The 26,204-nt window shown below is 39.4% G+C and overlaps 1 protein-coding gene across 8 annotated transcripts in view; it reads right to left on the bottom strand.

The window, feature by feature from the left end:
- SH3KBP1 (SH3 domain containing kinase binding protein 1) overlaps positions 1 to 26,204 on the bottom strand; it is a 467,100-nt gene that overhangs the window by 123,100 nt on the left and 317,796 nt on the right. For all 8 annotated transcript variants that reach the window (XM_066248853.1, XM_066248849.1, XM_066248852.1 and 5 more), the window contains one exon: positions 23,605 to 23,810. In XM_066248853.1, the coding sequence (XP_066104950.1) occupies positions 23,605 to 23,810 (206 nt within the window). The remainder of the gene's footprint in view (positions 1 to 23,604; positions 23,811 to 26,204) is intronic.

Genomic DNA, 26,204 nt, shown 5'->3' with positions numbered 1-26,204 from the left:
TTAAAAGGCCAGGGCATAAAATGAAATATTATTCATCCTTAAAATTGAAGAAAATTCTGACACACTGTACCACATAGATGAACATTGAGGATACACTGCTAAGTGAAATAAAAAGGACAATTACTGTGATTCCACTTATGGAAGGCACCTAGAACAGTCAGATTCAAAGAGACCGAAAATGGAATGGTGGTTGCCAGGGCTGGGGACGAAGGGGAATGGGGAGTTGCTGAGTACAGAATTGGTTTTGCAAGATAAAAGGAGTTCTGAAGTTAGACTGTGGTGATGGTTACATAATAAATAAATGTACTTTATGTCACAGAACTAAACACTTAAAAATGGTTACAATACTAAATCTTATGTTATGCATATTTTACCACCATTTAAAAAAGGGTCAGAAGTATATTCCTCTTTCCCTACAAGCCTCTACACAGGAATGTTAACTAGAATGGCAAGACTTTGCTCATGAGGCTCTGATATCCTGATACTTAATATTCAACAACAAAATAATCAGGAATACAGACAGTGTCTAACAAGGTGAGTTAAGAGAACAAACCCAGCTTTATCGAGAAACCCACCTCAGTTCTATCGGAAACCCTCCTTCTACATCTATGAGAGATAATCTAGTGCCCTCCATAAAGACAATCTCTAAATTTGGCCAATGCTAAATAGCTCTGGCTGTGACATGTAGGACTCATTCTTTACTTCCATCACCTGCTCCAAAGATTCCCAAAGAATAACACTTACTCCTTGTTATGCATCTGGGCTCCCCGATTTTACAGAAGAAGCAAAGATAAAACTGCATGGAAAGTTAAAGGCTCAATGATATTATCTTTTTATTTTATTTTTAATATATTTTTTATTTTATTCTTATTAGAAAGAATTTCAAATCCTATACTTAATCAAAACTAAAACTTCCTCCTGACCTGTGGTGGCGCAGTGGATCAAGCGTCGACCTGGAACGCTGAGGTCGCCGGTTCAAAACCCTGGGCTTGCGTGGTCAAGGCACATATGGGAGTTAATGCTTCCTGCTCCTCCCCCTTCTCTCTCTCTCTCTCTCTCTCTCTCTCTCTCTCTCTCTCTCTCTCTCCTCTAAAATGAATAAATAAATAAAAATAATTAAAATATATATATTTTTTAAAAAAAACACTGAACTTCCTAAATACACCCAGAGGCCAGATACACATTGATTACACCTAGATGTAGAGTGGAATACTTAGGAAGATGACACCCAGGTGCTTTAAACATGGAGATCCTCAGAGAGAGACAAATTAAGCTCAGAGCACTCCAGTTGCTAGTTACCAAGACATATTCAACCATGAGGGGTGAACCCAAACTGTGTGCCTTCCATGAAAATATCCTAGATGCCAACCAATGGAACTGTCTCTCATTGCCCCAAGACCCTACAGAACTTGGTTTGAATCTCTAGAACAGCACTCACTACCCTCTGCTTTCTATTTATGGTTACTTATGTATGTGTCTGCTTAACTAACTGGAAATACAAGTGCTGGGGGGGCAGGAACTGTGTCTTGGTTATTTTTGTAGCCCTCGATGTGCCTTGCATATTGGAGGTACAGTAGTCCTCCTTGATTTATATGGGGAATATGTTCCCAGATTTCTTTGGATGCCTGAAACTGCAGATAGTACTTAACCCTGCGTATACTATGTTATTGTCCTATACATACATACCTATGACAATTTATTTATAAATTTATAAACAACTAATAAAATTGAATAATTATACTGTAATAAAAGTTATGGGAATGTGGTCTCTCTTTCAAAATTGTATTGGACATGCCCTTCTTCTTGTAATGATATGTGATGATACAATGCCTATGGGATGAGATTAAGGGAGGTGAAGAACACAGGTATTTTCAGACTGTGGCTGACCACAGGTTAAACCATGGAAAGCAAAACCATGCATTAGGGAGTGGAGCCTTACCAAATATTCATAATTTACTTCAGTCACAATAAATTCAACATTTGTCAAAAACATTTAGATTTATAGAGAAAGGCCTATGTGTGTTTTCTAGGTGCTAGGAATATAACAATGGAACAAATAAACCTGTCCCCCCTGCCACAATATCATATAGCAGTGAGAGTGAATTAGTGTTAAGCAGGAATCCTAAGAACACACGGATTTTTATTAGCTATTTGATCTTGGACAAGTTACTTAACCTCTCTATACCTCAGTTCCCTTGTCTGAAATGGGGATAATAATATGTACCTCATTGATTTTCTAGGAGGATTAAATGGGAAAATGTATATAAAGTGCTTAACCATTATTACTGTTATTGAATTTTACTGAATAAAAAAAATCAATCATCATAATGCCTCGTTATGAATCTAGTTACAAAGAGTGACTGTTTCGATTACAACAGCTTTTTCAAACAGCAGGTTAACTGCCCCGTTCCTCTGCTTTGGGACTGCATAGCATGAGACAACTTTTCTCAGAGAGCAACACAGCAGAGAGGAGCTCAGGGGAAAGTGATAATTCTGAAAAATGAGCAAAGAACAAAAGCAATAGCCATCATCATAGTCATTGCCTGGGAGGAAAAACAGAACAAAGAAAACAGGAGAAACAATGAGAAGACAACCTACAGAGCTTTTCAGGTCTGTAAAGCTCTGATTAAGGTGGCACCTTACAATGAGTGGCTGGGAGACGGTTCCAGAAGCCCCTCAAGAAGGAGTCTATGCCAACTGCTTCTGGCAGCATCCAAACTGTTATCTACTGTTAACTATGGGAAAACAACAAGGCGTGTGATTGGGGAAAACGGCCTGTTGTCAGAGAACAGAAAGCCTTTGATTGAGAATTTTGATACGCAGGAGCAAACACACCACCACAGAAAATTCACCCCAAGCCATCTTTTACAAAGCTAGGCATCCATTCAATAATGGATGAAGAAATCCTAAATTGCCGGGTCAAACAGATACTCCTCCCAAAACAAGAAACAGGGGCCAACTGAGACCATAAACTCATGAGGTAGAGAGTTCTAAAGCCACTGGTGGAAATTACTGACACACTTAGACATGAAAAGCTGAATTCACAGTCCTCTACCTGGAAGCAGCCAGGCTTCCTGCCAAAGGCTGCTCTTAAAAGCTCCTTTCAGCATCAGCAAGGATGGGACAACTGGAATGCTGTTTTGATCCTATAGGTAGTTAGTACACTGAATTCAACAAACCTTTGTGGAATGCCCACCACTGTGCAGCCCATGAGCCAAAGCCACGTTCCTACATTATTTTTATTTTTCTGTTTTCAAGAAAGTGTGTTTTCAGTTATAATATGGGAGATTTGAACATAATGTTGATGGGAGTCAATGCAACCACCAAATTCTAGTTCTCTCTGATCCTTTAGGTATCCAGAGCCTTAAAATTCAACATTCCACAGCTTTGTAAGGAGATGTTTACTAAAAGTTTGTAATGGCATGGGAAATTTTATATAATACTAAGTGGAAAAGATACACAATTTTGTGTGTGGTATGATCTCAACCAGTTAAAAATGTACAGTAAAAGGACTGAAAGTAAATACAAAAATAGTCAACAGGGTGTGCCCAGGGGTAATTAAGTTATAGTGCTTTCTATTTTCTTTTATATTTCATACTTTCCAGTATTTCTAGAAACCCACTATTAATTTCATAATCAGAAAAAGTCTAGTTTTTCTTTGTTTTGTTGTTGTTTGCTTATTTTTTAGTGAGAGGTAGAGACAGAGACAGACAGGAAGGGAGAGGGATAAGAAGCATCCATTTGTAGCTCTGGTACTTTAGTTGTTCATTGATAGCTTCTCATATGTGCCTTGGTGAGGAGGGCTCCAGTCGAGCCAGTGACTCCTTGCTCAAGCCGGCAATCTTGGGCTCAAGCCAGTGACCCTGGTCTTCAAGCCAGCGACCCTGGGTTTCAAACCAGCGACCTTGGGCTTCAAGCCAGCAATCTTTGGGCTTAAGCCAGCGACCATGGGGTCATTTCTGTGGGCCCTTGCTCAAGTTGGCAACCTCGGGGTTTCAATCTGGGTCCTCAGCATCCCAGGTCGATGCTCTATCCACTGTATCACCACCGGTCAGGCAGAAAATGCCCAAGTTTTAAGAAAATACTGTACCCTAACATAACTGGCAAGGACAGCCTATCTCTCCACATTATTGATTTCCATAAGTCTGACTTGATTTGCAACACCTCCTAACTAGAAATTACATGCAGCTTTCTATTTTTTAATGAGTTCTTTAATTGAATTTATTGGGGTGACATTGGCTAATAAAATTATACAGGTTTCAGGTGTACAATTCCATAACACATCATCTGTATGTTGTATTGTGTGTTCACCACTCAAAGTACATGCAGCTTTCATTACTGTGTCATTATATTTCCTTTTCCAAGTCATTAGCAGGATGTTAAAAGAACATCAGATGTAAAATGAGTCATGACGGTAACTCACAAGATACTACCCATAATAGGGCATCCCTGCCATTTATCATCACCCTTCACTTAGAGTTGTTCATCAGCTCACATCCTCAGTGACTAAGTAGATGATATAAAAGTCATTTCCAATTAATGTTTTTTCAAATCAAGTATTGAGACATTTTATCAAATGTTTTCAAAGTCAAGAAATATATTTCCTGCTCTTCTAATTCAATCCATGAATATATGTGAAAGGGCCTGAAAAATAGTTGAGTTGTTTGTAACCATTTTTCATGTATGATTGAAGACAATACTCATAGAGTCCTCATTTCCCAACACTTGCCTAAGTACTATCTAAGGGGTGTGATCCATTAGCATAGGGTCCATAACTGAATTCTTCTCAGTTTTCCAGCAGTTCTCCAGTTCCTCCCAAGTAAAACCTCTTTTTAAACACAGACCAAGGTGATTATTACAGTTTCTCAAATGGGAGAAAAAAAAATAGGAGACAAACCAGACCCCCCACATTTTGAGGTTTCATTTCCCCCTGCTGTTAGAACTATGTAAGTACATCATAATCTTAAAATCACACAGATTTCAGTTACTTTTGTTTCAGCTATTTGACAACCGTCCACATTTAACGTGGACATACTTTGATTTTGCTGCCTTTCAAAAATCAAGTCTGACTTTTTTTTAAATGAGATTCAAGTTTCGGGTGTGGACAAATTGAATAGATGCACTTCTGAGAGGAACCTTTTTGTAGAATAATTTCTCATGTGCTGAGGAAAAGTTCACGTCAATCTGTGCTTGGCTGTCATTCATATTCATTCATTTATTCACTCATCCATTCCAACTTCAGTTTAGTAGCAAGTCTCAGCAGGAGAAAGGGTTCTCTTAAGGCTGTAAATTCTCTTTAGGGTGCCTCATGAGTTTTAGGTAAATTAGATCCTTACCATATAAACGAATCATATGTCAATTTATTATTCATTTTCTGTGTCTCCATTATCCTAGACTAAAATAGTTCCCCATTCTCATCTCCTTTTTCTGTGATATGTACAAAGATACCAAACCACACAAAATAAAAACAAAGGAAACCCTCATTAAAACAAACAAACATGAAACCACCTATTTTAACCATGTACTTTCTTAAATGACACTTTTTGTGGTTAAACATTATTTTTAAAAGGTAAATTTTGTTTTTTCATGGGGCGGGGAGGTAGACAATGTGCACACTAAAATATTTGATGCATTTTCTGGTATTGATAAATTCCTCATCCTTTTCTAATTACAATGGTGAACGTTCATTTCAATTCTCCATTTGTAAGTTGCCAAGAACAGCAGTTCCTCTTCGTGCCTTCCACAAAGACTCACTATAGGCTCTGCACATGGGAACAATGCAGATTCATGGAAGATGGTGACAAAAGAGGACAAAGACCAGGAATAATATTCCTAGAGTTTATAACCCAATTCCTACTCCCAAGTTATTATACTTAATCTATTTCTGACATATGGGTTTCAGATGGTAATCCTTCCAATTTTATAAGGACCTCCAATGAAAGATTTCCACATCCTCCCTACCATAGGATAAGGAAGAGTTTATCAGCCCTCAGTATTGGCTAATTGTCCCTTATTCCCAGTCTGATCATTATACCTCAAGTTAAAGGGAGCTCCCCTTTTGTCAGCCATCAGCAGGACTAAACAATAGTCAATCCTCAAACCCCATATAATTCTTCATTTCCTACTGAGTTCTGTTTAGCCTTCTCTCTTTGCCACAATGATCATCATTTCTCTGCAGCTCCTGATTTCTAGTTTCTTGATAATCTCCATTCACTACCCTTTGTCATCATATCTTAGGACACCCCAACCTCTTTCTAGGCATTCATTTTCATGAGAAGATGATCAACCTACATTAGAATCTTCATTTCATATAGTGTCTGGACTGAAGTCAGGGTTGGGCTACACACAAATCCTGCTCTGTGCTTGCATAAAACCATTCTTAGTTCTTGGAACCAGTGATCCTTCCCCTGACCCAGCATATCATTTTAAGCCTCTCACTAACTTTCTCAAGATCCCTTATCATGTCTTATCTGAACCACTCTTTTCCTATCCTGTCTAATAACCTATGATTAAAGGCTTGAATTGGAAAAACCTGGAGTTGTTTGAATTCTTGGGCAATGAATACAAAAATCACACCAAAATATCAGAGATCCCATAACCCTTAACAGGAAAGCACAGTAAGGTCACCTGTCAATTATGTTCTATTCACCTCTTTATTGTAAATAGACATTGTGACATGATTGCTTAGGCAGATTACTTACATGGTGGGCATAAAGTGACCAGACTAATAATGTTCTGAGCTCATCTGAATCAAAAAAAACAACAACAGTATTTGTATTCCCATCACTTGAAAAAATAGGATTCTAAATTATGAATGAGTCTACTTTTTCTACTACTAACAAGGCCTGAATGTGGAGGGGGTCCTGGGATTTGAAGCAAAAGAAACTAAATTTAAAATTAGACATGTAATATATATAAAAAATCCAGCTCTCCAAATGCAGTAACTAGACAGTGCTAAGTACTGTACCAAGAAGTCAAATTAGTTACTCTAGGATCTAAAATCTTGACACTCTGCCATATTACTGTTCTTACTATCAACTTTATTACTAGCCTAGAAAAGATGCCCAAGAAGGTTCAGAAAAGCTGCTTCTAGAGAAGAGAGAAAATGAGAACCCAAGTAAGAAGTCAAAATAAAAAGAACAGACTGAACAGATGCTACCAAAACAAATGGAGCAAAACATATTAAAATCAGTGGTGGGTGAAAATGCTTAGCAAGTGAAAGGAAAACACAAAGAAAACGAGGCAGTAAATCCATCTTTACCACTTCTAACTTCCTCATCTTAAATGAGCAAAACCAGAATACAGCTTCTAAATGGTAGAGACTCCAAATATCTGCTTTCCATTTTCCAAACATTGCTTGTTCTATTCCTAACAGTTCAAAAATAAATTTAATTGAGGTGCCACTCCTGAGTCACAGGCCATCCATGAAATGGCTTAATGGTGGCCTTTTGATGAAGAAGTAAGCGGCTTTCGAGGCAATGCAGGAATATTCCTAAATTTGTGAATTGTTCGTTTTATAGGCCAGATTTAGAGAGAGGAATATCTACTAGAGGGGTAAGCAGGGGATATTGTGCTTATGCTTCAATTAGTTTCTCAAGCATTTATGGGTGTACATTTACTTGGAATCTGGCCTCCAACATTAAGATTCTGGGTGAGAATAAGGCTGTCGTCTCACACCTTTGAAATGACCTCCAATGCCACATAAAGGTACAAAACAGGCTGGTGAGTGAGTGATCTCTGTGATCTAAAGGCTTTAAATGTAAGCAAAAGACAACCCACCATGAAAACTAAGCTGGATAGCTAGTTTTAAATTAGTCAGTTTTCATAGAGTATTAAACTTAATCCATCTCACTGAAACTCAGTTGTCTAGAATACCATTTTATAACCAGTGAGAATATCAGAGAGAAAAAAGCAAGCTAGGTTCATAGGCATCATTATATTAATGGTCACACAGAAAATTTTAAAACCTTGAATTTCAGGAACCAAACTTCAGGATTATAAATATTAGGAATTATTAATATAAGAACAAAAGAGAGCCACAATGAAATACTTCTAGAGAGTTCAGTCCACCTCAATGAAGAATATCAATTGAATCAATTGGCTTAAGCAAATAAAGTACAAAAGGAAGGACTTTCATTTTCTATCCCCAAAGAATTCTAAAGTAGAAGGTAAGGGGAGAAAATCAATCATAAAACTGCCTTTCCTTGCTATTTAAGATGAATCAAGTGTTACCACTTAGACTTCACAATAGCACAAAAGAGAAATCCATCTTTTCTCAAAAGAACTGTTTTGAATCCACTCTCCAGAAACCTTTGAGTAAGGCCAAGTGAGAAGCAGCAGTCCTCATCACGACTAAACCTCTGAAACAAGCGTGACCTGGGCTCTCCACTCATCTTCTCTTCAGGGGCTGATGGAACAGGGTGACACAGTCCTTCCTCTAAGCAATTTGCCATCTCCTGGGATTATGTGCTAACGAGGATTCTCAGACAAAATACTTTGTCCTCAACTCATCATTCTAAGCTGGAGAAAAATAACATCCTTTTCTCTTAGTGACATGCAACATGAACATACATCAACACCAATTTTAACCACAGTGAGATACCACTTCACATGCATTAGGGTGGCTATTTAAAAAAAAAGAAAAAGAAAAGAAAATGACAAGTGTTGCCAAGGACGTGGGCAAACTGGAACACTTGTGCACTGCTGGTGGGAATGTAAAATGGTGCAGCCACTGTGGGAAACAGTATGGTGGTTCCTCAAACAATTAAAAACAGAACTACCTTATGATCTAGTAATTCCACCTCTGTGGATATACACAAAAGAATTGAAAGCAGAACTCAAACAGGTATCAGTATGTCAATGGTCATTGTAGCATTATTCAAAGTAGCCGAAAAGTAGAAATAAATGTCTATCAACAGAGGAATGGATAAACAAATTGTGATATATATAGTGGATATTATTCAACCTTAAATAGGAAGGAAATTCTGACACACACTACAATGTAGATGAACCTTGCAGACATTATACTAAGTAGCCAGACACAAAGGCCAAACATTTTATGACTCTAGTTATATGAGGTATCTATAGTGGAATTTATTAAGATAGGAAGTAGAATGGTAGTTGTGAGGGGCAGAGGAGCATGGGGAATTGTGTTTAATGGATACAGATTTTCAGTTGGGGAACATGGGAAAGTTCTGGAGATGGATGGTGCTATGGTTGTACAATAATGTGGATGTATTTAATGCCACTGAATCATACACATAAAATGGATAAAATAGTATTATGTTATGTATATTTTACTATAATGAAAAGTATTCCACATTTCTATAAGAGTACATAGAAAGCTTTTATGGGGATTTCCATGGAGAAGTAAAGCTAAGTGTGTGGGATTCAGAAAGTCTTATTTTTGTTCTGTTGGAATTTTTTTATCATATGTTTAGGTTATTTTCATTAAAAATAAAAGATCCAGAATTAAGTTAGCCTTTAACCTGGAAAGTCCCCTTCTAAAAACTCAACATAAGGAAATAATCAGAGAAGGTACTATGTTGCATATATAGGATGTTTTTAATATTAAAATGTTGAAGCAACATAAATAGTTATTTTATGGGAACTGGTTAAATAAATGGTGGTATAGCTCTACAGTGGGTGATCATACAGCTATATGACAGAAAGAAGGTCCATAATATGTTAAGTTTTAAAAACAGGTAACATCTAATATGACCTCATTTTTGTAGAAAGAGTGATGTGTGTACTACATGCAACTTCTGGCTCACATAAAAATCTGGAAGAATACATGTTAATTATGGCTATTCCTGGATAACAGGATTAAGATACATTTCTATTTATTTATTCATATTCTTTAACTTTGAGTTTTTATTATAATAATTATTGCAAAGAGCTATAATCAGAGATATATCACCACTATTTTTATTTTGAGGAACAAAGAAGGAAAGAGTTCAGGGACCACTCAACAGTACAACGAGTAGTTTACAGTCACAGAACCTGTCAGGGTCCCAGGGACCACCTTTCCTGTCCCCTAGCCTCAGGGAGCTAGAGACTCCTGAGAGAAAGCCCAATGCTATTACTGTCACTTTTCTATACTTCCCATCTTACAATCAATCAGACTCTCACTCATTTACCGAGTCACCACCTAAAATTTGAACATAAATATCTAATTTTAATTTCTACTTTTCAGAACTCAGATGACATCCAGCAATACTAGTATAGTAGTAATAAGTGGACTGGATATTTCTTTCACTAGGAAAGGTCTCTCAAGCCTTACAGATGAATTTTTTTTATTTTAGCCAATCTCTCCATGCATTCAAACACATCTAGGCAAGCAACAGAGGCCATTAAATTTTTTTTAGGAAGTTCCCCTACTCTTAAAATGTGTAAATACAATGTATTTCCTTTTGTTGTGCTATTTTCCATTTTTTAATTTAAAAAATATTATAAATTAAAGCCAACAGAAAAAGACATAAAGGGATATATTTTATAGATCTCATCAACTCCCTCTTTAATTATTTTTCAAGAAGAGACAGGAATATGGAAGACATATGACGCATTGTAAGCCTTACTTATCCTGTGGTTTATTTAGGGAATTTTATTTTGTGTTTGGAAAATGATAGACTTCTGCTTTTAGAAAGACAAATGTGAACTACTCACAGAGAAACAAGCCCGCCTAATACTAGAAAACTGTTAGAAGATCAAATAATTTAGTGTCTTTGTTTTATTCTGTATATGAGCAAATGAATATAAATGCTTATACCTCAAAATTAGCCAAATATCTTTACCTCTATGAACTACAGTTCAACAGCACCCAGATATCACTACACACAGCTTCTCCATTCACAAGGAAAACTCCCAATGTCCATGCCCCCCAAGTGAAATGCCCCATAGCTGGCTGACTCTGCGTGGACATAGTCTTTTCTCCTACATTAACGTGATGAGCAAGCTGTATTTGTTTACTGCACTAACATCTGTAATTGCTAAACATCTCGGTGACATGGTGTAACAGTTACTGCTTGTGCAAACTGCCCATCTAAATTACTCTTGGCAGTGTGAGCACATGAAAACCCACAACACCGAGAAATTGGAAACATCTGTAAAAATTAATGGCCGAAATGACCAAAAGGGTGGAGGGATTAAAACAGTTAAGTAGTTCCAGTGCAACATTTGACTTCAGAAAATAATCCTTCACGTTTAGGTTACTACTTAGCATATCCACACTCCCCCTCCGTGAGGAATCCTAGCTGGCATACACTTCATTTTAACCCACCGATACAAACCCATTACAAGTCTTATTGCAAAATAGTATAGGTAAGATGCAAGGTTAAGGGGATTCATTACATCTCTAAAAGCAGAAAGAGAAATACCTCTTCTCCCATCATGCAGTCAGCCTCCTCTCTTCAGTTTGAAAAGGTCCCAGAACTATTCTGGAACCCTCCCACTTCCTTCCAACAGCCAAAGGCACGGAGTCTGAAGGACCCAGCCTAACCCTGAGTCATACTTGGGACCAAATGAGCAATGGGAAGAACAAAGCTCACATTTGTTTATGGTTCAGGAAGCCAGGGCCGATTCATGGCTTGGGTGGCTTCGAGAGAAGTCCTCCTCCCTTGCCTATGTTACTGCAGGAATCTAGGCAGCCTCCTGGGGCCCACAGGTGTGACCATTTGAACAAGGAACACACTGAAGAAGTGTTTATTTGGCAGGACGCAGCAGCAACCACGTCTGTTTAAAAGTGTCAGAGAGAAAAGAAAAAGCCCACTAGCTTTCAACAGATAATATGATTGGGGAGTGAGAGAGATCTAGAATATGGTTTGTATATGACATATCCATTGTGAAAGTGCCTGTATTTTAAAGAAATAAAAGCAGTTGTACTATACAAAAATTATTCATTCAAAAAAGAAAAAAAAAACTGCAGAAGGAAAAACAGCCGTGGCTTCGTAGGAACACTTCCCCTAGGAAAAATACAGAAAGTCTGTTGCCAGCCATGTCATCAGTAGTATCTTAATAGATTGCAATAAAATGTTTAAATAGCAATCTTGGGTTTTTTTTGCAAATGAGATTCCATTTTAAATACTACTTCAATAAATTTAAGCTCAGTGGTTAAGACATCAAAATGCTAGAGCCAGAATGTCTGAAATCAAAATGCTACTTGGGCTACTTCTTAGTTGTGTGATACTGAACAATTTACTTAACCTCTGTTCACTTCGGTTTCCTTATCTATAAAATGGAGATAATAGCACCAACCTATAGGGTTGTCTGGAAGATTAAATATATAATATATATAAAGTGCTTATAAAAGTTCCAAGCACACAGTAAGCACCCTATTAGCCACTATTACAAATTCAGAATGACTTACAAATCAAGATATCTAGTCAACAGTATCCTCACCTTACCACGGTTCTTATATATTTAGACTTTAATGACCTGTTACAGTTATTAACTGTGGCTAATTTTTACATTTTAAAATTAAACTCATTTAAAAACCATTTATTCCATAATTATGCACAGCCTGCAGTGGGTTCAATTCTGTAGGAGACTTTGAATAAGATGGTGCTCCAATCCTCAAAAAAAAAAAAAAATCTGCAATTTGCTTGGGTAAATAAGACATTGATATGTTTATATATTACACAAGAAAACAAATATGGGAGATGTCACAGGCTATAAATGGCAAGTGTGATGCAAGTGTTACAGAATTAACATTTGGAATTCAGAGGACAGATAAGAAATCACCCTATCAAAACTTAATTAGTCTGAGAGAGAGTAGACAAATTGCCTGTGCAGAAGAACTCCAAATAAGTTATGTAGATTGTCTCCCTAGAAGAGGTGAGTGTAACACCGCAATCCTTAAGTGTCTGGTACACAGTGACTCTTTTTTTTTTCTTTAAGTGAGAGAAGGAGAGATAGGCTCTCTCATGTGCCCCAACCGAGATCTACCCAGCAACCCCCATCTGGGGCGGATGCTCAAATCAACTGAGCTATCCTTAACGCCTAAGGCTGCTGCTCGAATCAATCGAGCCACTGGCTGCCAGAGAGGAAGAGAGAGAGAAGGGGGAGAGGGAGGGGAAGAGAAGTAGATGTTCACTCCTCATGTGTGCCCTGACCAGGGATTGACCCCGAGATGTCTGCATGCCAGGCTGATGCTCTATTCGTTGAGCCAACCTGCCAGGGCCAGTGACTTATTTTTGAAGAGTCAAACATAGAAAAGGGGGAAAAACAGAACAACTTTCCAGTGGAGAAACCTGACAGACACTACCTCAACCAGGTGACCAAGGTCAACATCAACAGTGACAAGTTATGTTGATACCATGTACCCTTGACATGACGTGATAAGAATGGCACTTCACCTCTGTAGTCTTTCTCTTCAAAACTCATCGCTTCAGCCTAATCATGAGAAAAACATCAGACAGATGCCAATTTAAGAACATCCTGCAAAACTCCTCAAAATTGGCAAGGCTACCAAGAACATGGCAAGTCTGAGAAATTGTCACAGCTAAGAGGAAACTAAGAAGACAGGACAACAAAATGTAATGTGGCATGCTGGATGGGATCCTGAAACAGAAAAAGGACATGGGCAAAACCTAAGGAAGTCTGAATAAAGGATGGACTTTAGTTAATAAACATGTATTAATATCGACTGGTTCACTAATTGTGACAGATGCCCCATATTAATGAGGGTGTTAAGAATAGAGGAAACTGGGTGTGGGGTATCTGGGAACTCTCTGTAGTATCTTCACAACTTTTCTATATATCTAACACTATTCTAAAATAAAAAGTTTATTTGAAAACTAATTAGAAAGATAAGCTTGCTGAATGTGTATGCATATCTAAACAAATGTATATGTGTGATTTATAGACATTCGTGATTATGTTCATGAGTATATGTATGTAAATGTATTTAGCAATGCCCTCCCAAGTAAATTTCTTTTTATTATCTGTACATCCTTAGCCTGTCTATTAACAACAAGAGTTGAATGCTAACTTCTAGCGTTTTGCTTTCCATAATACACAAAAGAGTTTTCTTTGAAAGGAAACTTGGCTCTTCTGTCAGTTCTGCTGCCAAACCAGGCTAGGGCATCCCAATTCAAAGACTGTGCATGAGGTGGGCCCATCTGCCCCTTTCCAAGAGCTACTAGAAGTTCCTGGTTTCTGGCCAATTAGTCATCAACCACGAAGCCCCATGGCTGGCAACTCTCCCAGCTACTTCCTTTCCCATCTCCAATCCACACCGCCTGGCGCCTCCCCAGTTATCTCTCCAAAGTGCCAATCCGATCATGCAACTGCCCAACAGAACTCCTCCGCCAATTTGCCAACCCACCCAGAAGTGGAGCTTGTGAGTGAGCTGGCAGAGTGCTGGGGGAAGAGGGTCCACTTCCCCTTGACCCCCCCTCCACCACCATCACATCCCCTACAGTGCAGCCAAATCCAGCCCTTCTCCATGACCATGCTCTCTTTGCTCTCTTTGTCCATGCACACACCGCAAGTACCATGCATCCCCATTTATCTTTTAACATGTTCTTCACGTACCAATTTCCTTGAAAAAGATCTTGCTGACATCCCGTCCTTTTCTTCTAGGCATCCAGGAAAGTTAGTAGCTCCTTCTTCTCTACCCTCTTTGATGCTCTGGACATAGCCTTGTTAGCACTTTCCCACACATCATAATGGCTGTTAACACATATATACTTCTCTCCCACATAGGGACAACCCAAAGCACTAAATGAGAAGCCTGTATGTGATTACTGATCTAAGGTGAGATGTGGGGGAGGAAGTATTGACTTCATTTCAATTAACTAATCCAGACCCACTCCCCCACCCAAATAAAGAACCTGCCAGGTGAAAAGTCTGCACATATTATGCTAATACTATAGCATCCAGGCATGCCACCTAACCGATCCCTTGCACAATATGGTGTACAGAGACATGTTGTAGAATTGGGCACCTGAAACCTGTATAATTATGTTAACTAGTGTCACCCTAATAAATTCAAAACAAAACAAAGCAAAAACAAATGGACTGCTGCTCCTTAGCTAATTTATCTAGAAACTCCAGAGCTGCCACTGCTGATCCATAAAAGGCATTCAATAAAGCTTCAGTAAATGAATAAACGAGCCAATTAATGAACAAATGGAAGAGTGAATCTGTAGCCAGACCACAAGTACACTCCAAACAGAATGAGTCTTCTTTTATTATTTTGATTAGTTGGGACAAAACGTTATATTCATGTATCCAGTCCACAAATATTTGCTGAGGGCCAACTATAATTTAACACTGATTTTCAAGGATTTGTAAATATAATGGTGACTAACACAGACAAGATCCAAAAGCATAGCACTTACTTCCTAATGGCTGATATTTAAGACTTGCTGATGTCAAACAAACAGCTACCACAGATAAGCCAAATTCAACCCTACTTTTCCGAGTATGAAATTTTCTGTAATAAAAGTTAAAGAAACTATTCTGGAAACTACAGTACTGTTTATAGGTGCTTCTTCTGTTCTAATAACCAGAAGGGCAGCAATAATAACTATGAATGTTAATCAAGTGATTATTATATGCCAGGCACTTTTCTACCCATTTACATGTTACTTAATCCTCATAACAACCATATGGGTTAGATCTTCTTGGTATTATAATATTACAGATGAGGAATCTAAAGCACTGAGTGCTGATGTAATTTGTCCCAGGAAGAGTCAGAGTTGGGATTTGAATCCAGGCAGTCTGGCCTGCATGCTTAATAACTACTATACCCCTGCATGTTCAATAACTACTATACCCTTAAAAACAATTTGAAGGCCTTCTGGAAATGGGATTCATGGTGATAATCTGGCTACAATTACACACTTCTTAGAAAATACACTATGCTGAGGGTTTTTAGAAACTATATGTTAGCATATATAAAACAGTAAACAGCACCTAACATGTCAAAGAGGAACAATGTAATTCTGTTTCTGATTCTTTCCCTACCAACACCCCTCTCTTTACTTTTCCTAGATAAGAAAACTTAACAAAGACACTCTGAAGACAGATAACACATAAACCCAAGTCTGAAAACCCCAGACAATTCATTCAGCCCAGGCATCCAATGGTCACGGGCATCTCAATGCCTGTGCTCATGAAAAAACATGGATTTTTCAACGCTCAAGGAATGTCACATAGCCTTATCTTTCAACCAAAATGAGGGACATCTAATACTGTAGGTCTTAGATAATCACAACAAGGTTTTGACCCAGTTGTATTTCATTTGTCAAAAAATATACCATTAGCTCCTAGAGCTACTCCAGAGTTTATTTCTAATATTCAAAGGATTAGAAACATAAATTTCTTATTTTTAAGGAACTAAAATAATCGCTTTAGATGTTTACATGTTTTAATTTTACTTAAGTATATAGCTTGATGAATTTTTACTAGAATGGATAAAAGACTGCCTGAGATATATATGAAAATATTAAAATTTCTCTTACTGTAATTTGGCTGATTAAAAAATTGATTAGTAGCTCATTTTCAAATAATTTTAATTCTAATTCTCTGTTACAAGTAAAAGATACAATGTTTATATTTTTAATAAAGTCATCAGTTTGGATGACTATGATTATCTAAATGAGATTCAAGATGATTAGAGTTGAAAAAAGAGACTGTCACAGTGTTTAGTTGTGGAATATAATGAAAAATGTAGAAAGAAACCAGAATCATTTCAAGAATGATCTCAGAAATCAGTAACAGAAATCAGCTAAGACAGGAAGACCAGAAGAAAGGAGCTTCTCAAAGGATTTCTTTTTAGGGAATCCAGTAGAGTAAACAATGAACCCAGGAAAATACCTTTTCCAATCTGGCTATGTGAAGAGCCTCGGCCCAAAAGACGGTTTCTCCCAATAACTAAGGAGGCCAACACTAGTTATGCCTAGGAGGCCTTGGCATGGAATGAACTGGCACTGGAAGACCAGGATTATTCTACATAAAGACATGTCAGGTAAGATCGTGGGACTCAGCAGTGTATCTGTAACTTACCCACCCATGTGTGATACTTGACACCTCTTTCCCTAAGTGTTTGGTCAGGAGCATCATCTGAGTAACTTTTAAAAAGGGCAGGAGTTTAGAAAAAAAAAAAGGGTGGGGCCAGGCTGGAGTGACAGGGAAGCAGTCTGATAAGGAAACTCTCTTTCAGGTCCTCAGGCAGGAGGTAGAAGGAACTAGCTATATTCATGAGAATAATGCCCTGTCTGGGTAGCCTTCTTCCAACCCACTATCTAGGCTGCTGACTCCTAAACCTACATCTACAGTTCCCTTCTGATCACCAATTGCCTACGGAATGCCTTCACTTGATAGTCCCACAAGTGCCTCAAAATCCAGCTAGTCTACAACTTAATCCGTGACCTTCCTCCCAAAATATCTTTCTCCTCCAGTGTTCTCTAATAAGGGAATGATACCACCATCCACCTTGCTGCTTAACCCAGTTACTCAAGGCATCATCTCCAAGTCCTTCCTCTCCCTTACCCCCCACACTATCAAACTTCTTGATTCTACCTTCAAAATATTTCCCCAAACCATCTAGGACAAACAGTTCAAAGCTGTTGAGAGAAACATTTCTTCTCTTATCTTGACGTTTCCTTGATGTCATGTAAAAGGGAATCTAAACGGACACATTCTGGACACTCTTGGCCTTTGGACGCAATTGGACACTCCTGGAATTCTCTGCCCCCTTATGCACTTCTCCTGGGAGAGTGAAATGACTTCTCTAACAGGTGAATTTATGAAAAGGAAAATGGGCGTGTTCAGCTTACCTCTTCTCTTTCCCTCTTTCCTCCTCTTGGAAGTTGGTCCTGTCTGCTCTTCCCCAAGGGGCAGGCCCTTCTACCTCACATGGGTCTGCCCTAGTCCAGCATTGCTGAGATTCTGTGGCTGAGTCTAATTCTAGGGATCAGCTTGCAGGTCCATTCACTCTCACACTAATTTATATCCTCCATCTCACCTTCATCAATAACCTAAACATTGCAATATAAAATAAGTAGACAAAGATGCGCAAACTAAGTGTACAGCTTGAGGAATTCAAACAAAGTGACACTAGAACTATATAAATAGAGAAATATATCATGTCCATGGACTGGAAATGTGTCAATTCTCCCATTTGCATTAACAGTGTTAATGCAAACCCAACCAAAATTCCAAGGTTTTTGGGTGGGGGTGGGGGGGACTGACAAGCTGATTATAAAATTTACATAAAAATACAAGGGGCCAAGAATAGCCAGGGAAATCTTGAAGAAGAGAAACAAAGATGGATGACTTACACTGCCAGATATCAAGACTGACTACAAAGCTACAGTAACTAAGGTAGTATAGAATGGGCATAAGGACAAACAGACCAAAAGAACGGAGTCCAGAAGTGGACCCACACATACACAGCCACATAAATTAGGACAAAGGTACAATACAGAAAGGACAATCTTTTTGATGAACAGTACTGAGTCAACTGGATATCCACACTGGAAAAACGAGGACAAATAACATTTTGATTCTTTACCCACTGACTTATCTTATTCATTAACTGATTTAGAGCCTAGATTGAGGGATTTATCAGGAGAGCCAGTATAAATTTCTGTTAATCTCTCCCCTAAATTTTATTTACCCTATTTTCTGTAATCCACTTCTCCCTCTGTAACTTGAAATACTTTCCCTAAACCACCTATCAAACCATGTCACTCTCATGCTAAAAAAAGCCTCCCATTGATATCTCCCTATCACCCTCAAGATCAAGTCTAAACTCCACATGTCTTAGCAGCCCCTACATCTTTCCATTCTCACCTTTCCCTCCTTTCTGTTGGAGTTTCCACACATGCTCCGCTCCATTTCTTTTTCCCTTCGAAGCATTTATACATGTTGCTCTTTCCACCTTGATAATTCTATGCTCTTTTTCTTGATGAATGTCTACCGGACTCACGAGTGTCAGCCTAAACATCACTTCCTGGAGGAAGTGGGTACACACCCACAAGAAACCCACACATTCCAGCCTCCCTAAAGAGTCACCACTTCCTGCCATGCCCGAGGGCTCCTACAGCACAGCACCGTGCTCTCAGTCTTGTCACAGCATTCCCTATACTGTACTATCAGTGCTTTTGTGCATTTATGCAGCCCTCTGAGGGGCAGAAACCTGGTCTTAGTCACCACTGTGTACCCAGTGCCAAGCATATAGTGAATACTTTAAAAATATAGTTGAAATGAGTGACATTTACAACCTCTTTCTTTTTTTAAATTTAGAAATATATTTACAATTTCAAAAAGTTTTAGCTATGTAAATTTTTTAAAGTCCTATGAGTTAGAATAGGTATAAAGAATATTCCCATTTTACAGATGGCCCAAATGAGGCTAAGCGGCCCAGCAAGGAGAATGGTACCACAACCTTCTAATCTTACAATTATTCACCTTGGTTCATCTTTAGCCTGTAGGCTCCATTATTTTCATATAACACATACTTAGCCCTGGAGTTAGTTTAAATGGTACAATTTTTTCCAAGGTTTTTTTTTCTTTAATCTTTTATCAAGGGAAATTACCAACACATACAAAAATAAAGTGTAATGAACCCCCACGTGTGCACAACCCGGTTTCAACAATTATCAACTCATGACCAATCTTGCTTGCTCTGTGCCCCACCCTTCCACCTTCCAAATTACTAGAAGTAAAATCCCCAACATTAAATCATTTTATGTGCAAATATTTAATGGTGCAGTAAACAAATTATTCACAGGTGTATCCAACTGGTAGTATTAAAAAGACATAAATGAGGTTCTACCTTTATAGCTCAATAGGAGAAGCAAGAAGACTATTTCTTATTATCAGGGGTGGGGAGTGTTAGGAAGCATCTTTCCCGGTGGAGACTCATCAGCATTTACTCACTCTGGGCGAGGAGATGTGGGTTAAAGCAGAGGGAAAATCAGCACAGAATTAACTCAGAAAGGTGGATCTCAAAAGTTGACAAACTAGAATGGAAAGTATACTACGGTGCTTGCAGGTGTTAGCAATTATCGGATTCTTTTTTTCCTTCATCCAAGTTATCACACTAGCCATGTCAGAAGTCCAACTGCCCCAGCCTGAGTGGAAGACCTACATTGGGCCTCACCTAACAAATGCTGTCACATGACATCCAATCTGTGCCTCTACAAAATCAAAAGCAAGCTCAATTCTCAAAGGAAGCTTCCTTCCTTAAACATGAGTCTTGGACACAAAACCATCTCAAAAGTGATGAGAACCAGGTTGTACACTAGTAAAACATGATCACACTCATAGGCTCTCATGCCAGGTTGTGCAATCACATAATGGGTCCATAAATCTACGCAACTATCCATGGCGCCAACAACAGGGGATGGACAGAGTTTTGAATCCTCTTAGATGCTATAAAAATTGTCTGCAGCCAGTAAAGCAGTCTGGGAAGTTTACGTTTTCCCCAGAGGCTTCACAATGAGAAGCGGGTTAAGATTGCTGCCAGCACATGGTTTCATTCTGCAAACAAACCATGAATCAAGATACAAACACGTGTTCATGTACATATATATTACTCTGATGTAGTTAGCATCATATGTCACCAAGACCAAGGCAATAAATCTCTCTGTTCCATAAAGATTCAGTGAACCATATAACCATCTATGTTTTCAACTATATAACTGTCACATTATCCTTCCCAGTCCCCTCATCTTATAGATGTCTGCAATCTTAATGTGCTATGTTAATGCAGTTTTAATATTATTCATTCAATTAATATTTACCAAGCACCTACTATGTGCCATACTGTTCTATGCACACAGCATACATCAGTGAACAAACAAATAATAAACATAATAAAAATAAACATTTTAGGACGGGGAACATGCTGTGGAAAATAAAACAAAATGCAGTGCAAGTAAGCAGGATGCATGAAAGGGACAGGTATCAGAACGAGTGGCCAGGGCAGGCCTCGCTGAAAAGGGGAGGTCTGAGCCAAGCCCCCTGGGAAGCAAGGCAGGACACTGGTGGGCATGTGGAAGCAGTTTCCAGGCAGACCCTGTGGCAAAGGTCCCCAAGAGGGATTTTGTGTGGCATGTCTAAGGAAGAGCAAGGGGGCTGGAATGGACTAAGTGAGGGAGGACGTCAGGTTAATCATGGGGATCGGGTCACCTTGGCTCCTGGGCTCTCCTGAGGACTTGCACTTTGGTTCTCTGGGAAGGCTCTATAGGGAGAGTGGAGAAATGGCATGATCTGACTTAGGGTTTCAAAGGCAAGCCTTGTCTTCGCTGTTGAGAATAGACTGTAGGGGGAAGGGGAGGAGTAGGAGGCCCTACCACAAGATCACTACAGTAATGGCAAGAGAGCAGGGGAGCAGCAGAGGTGATGAGCCGTGGTGGATGCTAGACCTCCTTAGGAGGTAGAGCTGATGGGGTTTGCTAATGGATCATATATGGGATGTGAGAAAGAGAGAGGAGTCAGGGACAACCCAGTGCTTCTGTTCTGAGCAATGGGGTGAAACGTGACCCTGTGCTCAACTGCGACGGGACAGGCTGTGTGTGGAGTGATTTGAAGGGGATGATCACAAGTTCAGGTTTGGACGAGATGATTTGAATTTAAGATCTTCAAGTGGAGATGTTTAAGTCAGCAGTTAGACATGTGGCTCTGGGGTTCTGAGGAGAAGTGTGCTGATGTACAAACGGGAGCCTTATATTTGATGCTGACATTGCTGTTTATAATAACCCTAATTTATTATTAGTGGTTAGAACAAATATAAATAGAGAAAACAAAAGTCACACACACAGTGTCTTACACAGAGAAGAAAAAGACCAAGAATCAAAAAACAAACAAAAGGAACTATCTGTGCTGAATGATTCAATGGTCAGGATCATTTCAAGTACTAGAATAAAATGAAAAAAACCTGCACATATTGTTCCTTCCCAAGATGGGGACTGTCTCTTTTGTAAATTTTTATAGAAATCTAAAAGTGATCATGTGAAAGAGAAATTAGCTCAGAAGCTGGGATACTATTAACTACGTTTGTAGGTCTTGAGAAACATCATATACTGATTACTCAAAGAAACAATACTGGCTCAGAGAAGCTTCAACAAAAGAAGAGTTTAAATGAAACAGTCTTTCATTTCTAAACATATGCCCTTTCCACCTTCTTCATAGGGTATTAAGTGAATATCGATCGACTAAGAGTATTAATTGTCCAAAACTTTCCTTTCCAGATTCTGTTTCTAACACATGACCCTGGGCAAGGTTGCTGGGCAGCGGTGGGGAGGGAGGAGGCTGGAAGTTCTACAGCTGTGGAAGATGATGCAACTCTAAAAAACTCATCTCATCCAAAAATGAAAAACATTAAAAGCTACCAGGAAACCTGCATTAGAGATCTTGCCAACGCTCTAGCCCCAAGCGTGCTGGCACAAAAGTCAAAGCAAAAATTTCAGCACTAAATCAAATTAACAAACATGCCTTAAGCACAGCACAAGTGTAGTTTATTACAATCTGGAAAATTCCATGGTATTTATCAAATCCTAAGCAACGCTATAATGCTTAGAAGTGTACCACAGTAGACGTCATTAACAGCCACAAGTGCGATGGCTCTGGGTGTGTTGCTGTGGCAACCGCGTACTCAGCAGCATCATGCTGTCTGCTTCTTGCCAACCCAGAACCAGAAGCAGAAGAAGAAAGCCAACTTCCTGATGGTAAGAGCCCAGGGAGTCACAGCACGGACTATCTCCATCACTCACACATGCGGGATGCGCAGCCCGTTCCTCAGCTGCAGACCCAGCAACACCCCCGTGCACACACATCAGAGGAGTGGACAGGGAGAGGAGGGAGACTGGGGGTGCTTAAACAGTCTCATGATCATCAGTTTCGCGGGGACCAGGCATGAGGGTCTTTTCTGGGGGAGAAAATGGAGAAGTGCTGGTCCATTAGGGAAGTCAAACTGGGAAACATTGTAGCGCAAGGCGATCAGGAAGCAAAGCAGCAGCAAGTAGAATAAGCCAGTCAGAGAAAGACAAATTCCATATGCTCTCCCTTACATGCAGAACCTAAAGAACAAAATAAATGAACAAATAAAATGGAAGCAGACTCATAGATACAGAGAACAGACTGGGCTGCCAGATGGGAGGACGGTGGGGGGGATGGGTAAGAAAGGTGAAGAAACTGAGCAGTACAGATTGGCAGTTACAGGATAGTCACGAGGGTGTGAAGTGCAGCACAGGGAATAGAGTCAATTTCCTTCTAATAACGCTGTATGGTGCCAGGTGAGTAGTGGAAAATGTCAGGGAGAACACTGTAAAGTACACGATCGTCTAACCACTGTGCCGCACACCTGCAACTAATACAAAATCATACTGAACATAAACTGTAATTGAAAAATAAAGCTTAAATTTAAAAAAGAAGAAGGAAGAAAAACAGCAGCGGGCTAGAGCGTGAGCCTTTGGAGGAAAGCCGTGCCCACACACAGGGGCTGTGTGCAAAGGGCAGCGGGCTACCAGCTCGCACATAAGAACGCTGAAACCCCGGAGGAGGCGGAGGAAGTCTCGGACACCGAACCCAGCAACGTGCTTTTGGACACCACCCATTATGCTGAAATGAAAGAGGAACTGTTGAACATACCTTTTCAACTGGTAGAAAGTCGTTTTCTACTTCAATTGACCTTGGTCTTAGTTTTATTGGCTTGTCTTTGAAAATATCTCCAAAGCCCACTCCCTTCACTTTTTTCGGCTGGATTGCTGCAGTTGCAACTGCCCCATTGGCACCTTCAGATTTGGTACTGCTCGAGTCACCGCCATCACTCTCAGAGCCTGTGGTTTCCCTCAGACCTGTGAAGGAGTGGGATGGGAGAGAAACAGCTCAGAAATCAGTCCCAGCCACGAAGCACCTCACAGCTAGCCTGGAAACACCTCTAGAAGTGTTACTGGGTGCAAGATAACTTGCAATGGGGATTCTCACTTAGTGTGTTGAATAGGTTGTGTTGCGTAGCTCTGAATTTTGTTTGATCTCTCTCCCCTCACCCTTTAATTGTACAAAGTGAATCAAAACTTTGCAGAAAATTTCAAAGATCTCTTTGCAAATGTGACATTTTCTCTCTCCTCAAGCGGGAGCCTGGTTGTTCTTCCAATTTGTTTTTGCCACACTCTGTGCAGTAACAACCCTTCCCGCCCTCCTCGCTTCCCTGCTCAGTCAATACCACATACTGTACCTCCAATCTCTATGACTCATGTCAATTAGCAATTGGCACTGAAAGCAACACTTCCTAAAGGGAAACTGTAAAGCTAAAAGCCATTTAAACAAATTAGCAATTAAAGAAACCACACAAAATTATGACTGCCAAATAATTAAATCTCTTTGGATGGCTTCACAAGGAATAAATGCACATAGACATGTTTCTCTAGTAAAGCAATGAACCAAATTTGATATCGAGATCGGCAAGATGATTGTATTTGTTAAAGAGGGAACAGAAGCTGCTTCCCGGAAGGCCAGAAATTCCCAAGCTCTTCTTCCCTCCTTTAACACCATCATTTCTCCAAAACTGAACTCCATTCCAAAGAAGATCACTGGGGATATAACACCCTTCCTTTGACCTTTTGTGCCATGTGTTGGAAGTCACAAAATAGTGATCAGGAAGACAACACGGACACTTACCTCCCCAGATTCCTTTTCCCCCAGGCTCTGCCCACAATCATGTTCCTAAAAGGAAGAGCCTATTTGTTTCTAGTTAATTTCTGGGTGTATATTCTTACTTCCATGGTGAGCACATCAGTGATGCTATCAAAGGGCAAAATTCAAAGGATATTTTATGGAATAGCAAAGTCTGCCATTAAACCTGTCTCTAAAATCCTCTAGATGAGTAGGACAGCTCCTGAATATATTGACTATATATCTCTTCATGACAGCCATGCCCATGGGATGAATTTTGTTGTCTATTAACCAATTGTGCATTATCTTCCTATATGTAAGGTGGCCTCCTAGTACATAAGAATGATACACCAAATAATTGCTCACATAAAACATCATAAAATGTTGAAGTCACTCAAATAAAGAAGTCTCAGTGCAGGAAGAAACTGTTAAAATGAAAACAGAAAAAATATAGAAAGGTCATTATAAATTGCTAAGAAATTTCAAGATCAAATCCTTAAAACAATGACAGTGGTTATTGTCACTGTTTTCAATAAAATGGTATTTATAAGCCAAAAAGGAGGAGGGAAGAGGAAGATCCCTAGTGTACATTTTAATTAACTAAAGAACAGCACTTGTGAAGACAGAAGGGGCAGAACAATGAGGAGCAGCCCACAACAAGGGGTTGGCTGCAATTTATACAGGGCTTGATTTGAGTGTGCAAACATGGACAACTTCCCAGGATTAGCTATCCATTTTTTCATTTGTTCATTGTTTTTAGAAATATCCCTGCCGGAGATATAATTTTTGAGTCTAAATATTGTGTCATTTCCCCTGTAACATGTTCTCATTTTGCTGTATGGATTCTTCCTTTGTGATAAATGGCTTATATATTCTTTTCTGGCCTGGAAGGAACCATTTGAGGGTAGAATAAAGAAAATGGTTAGTGAAATGAAACCATCACCCCCCTCCCGACCACGACCACAACCACCACACCAGAAGGCAGCTGGACAGATGAAATAGGGCAAGGCTGTTTTAGTTCTTCAAAAAGAGAACTTGGAAGAATTCTTCTATCATTCCTCATTAGCTAGAACCAGAATATTTCGACCACTGCCATCCTCATTTCACTGAGCTTTTGGTTTCAGGGATTCGTTGCCTTCCAGGCTCATCTTAATCCCTTTACATTAACCATTGTGAGAAACACTCTGCCCGACGCAGGGAGAGGTGCACAGTCATTCAACCGCACAAGCGTGAACTGGAAAGGAAACACACGGCAGATTTTTCTTCCGGAAATTCTGGCAGCCTGCTTTAATCAATTTTAAGTATGTAAATTAAATATCTGAATAAACTGGGCTGGAGAAATAACCCAAAATCTAGCTCCTTCCCTTTGGAGGGAAAGAAAGGTGACTTTTCGTTGTCACGTCTGTTTGGTAACAGCACCTTTTAGCTACTGGTGCCCATCACATACACTATCCTATAAAATGTCCCTGTGTCATGCTCAGAACACCACATGGCACTCTCAGGCAGTACAATCGAAAGTGTCATCTGCATATTGGGGCCAGTTCATGAAGGGCTCATTACTGGTACACAGTGAGCTA

Source organism: Saccopteryx bilineata, chromosome X (assembly GCF_036850765.1).
Source record: "Saccopteryx bilineata isolate mSacBil1 chromosome X, mSacBil1_pri_phased_curated, whole genome shotgun sequence".
Taxonomy (NCBI): Eukaryota; Metazoa; Chordata; class Mammalia; order Chiroptera; family Emballonuridae; genus Saccopteryx; species Saccopteryx bilineata.
Note: the sequence above shows the minus strand (reverse complement) of the source record. Positions and strands in the feature narration are given on the sequence as shown.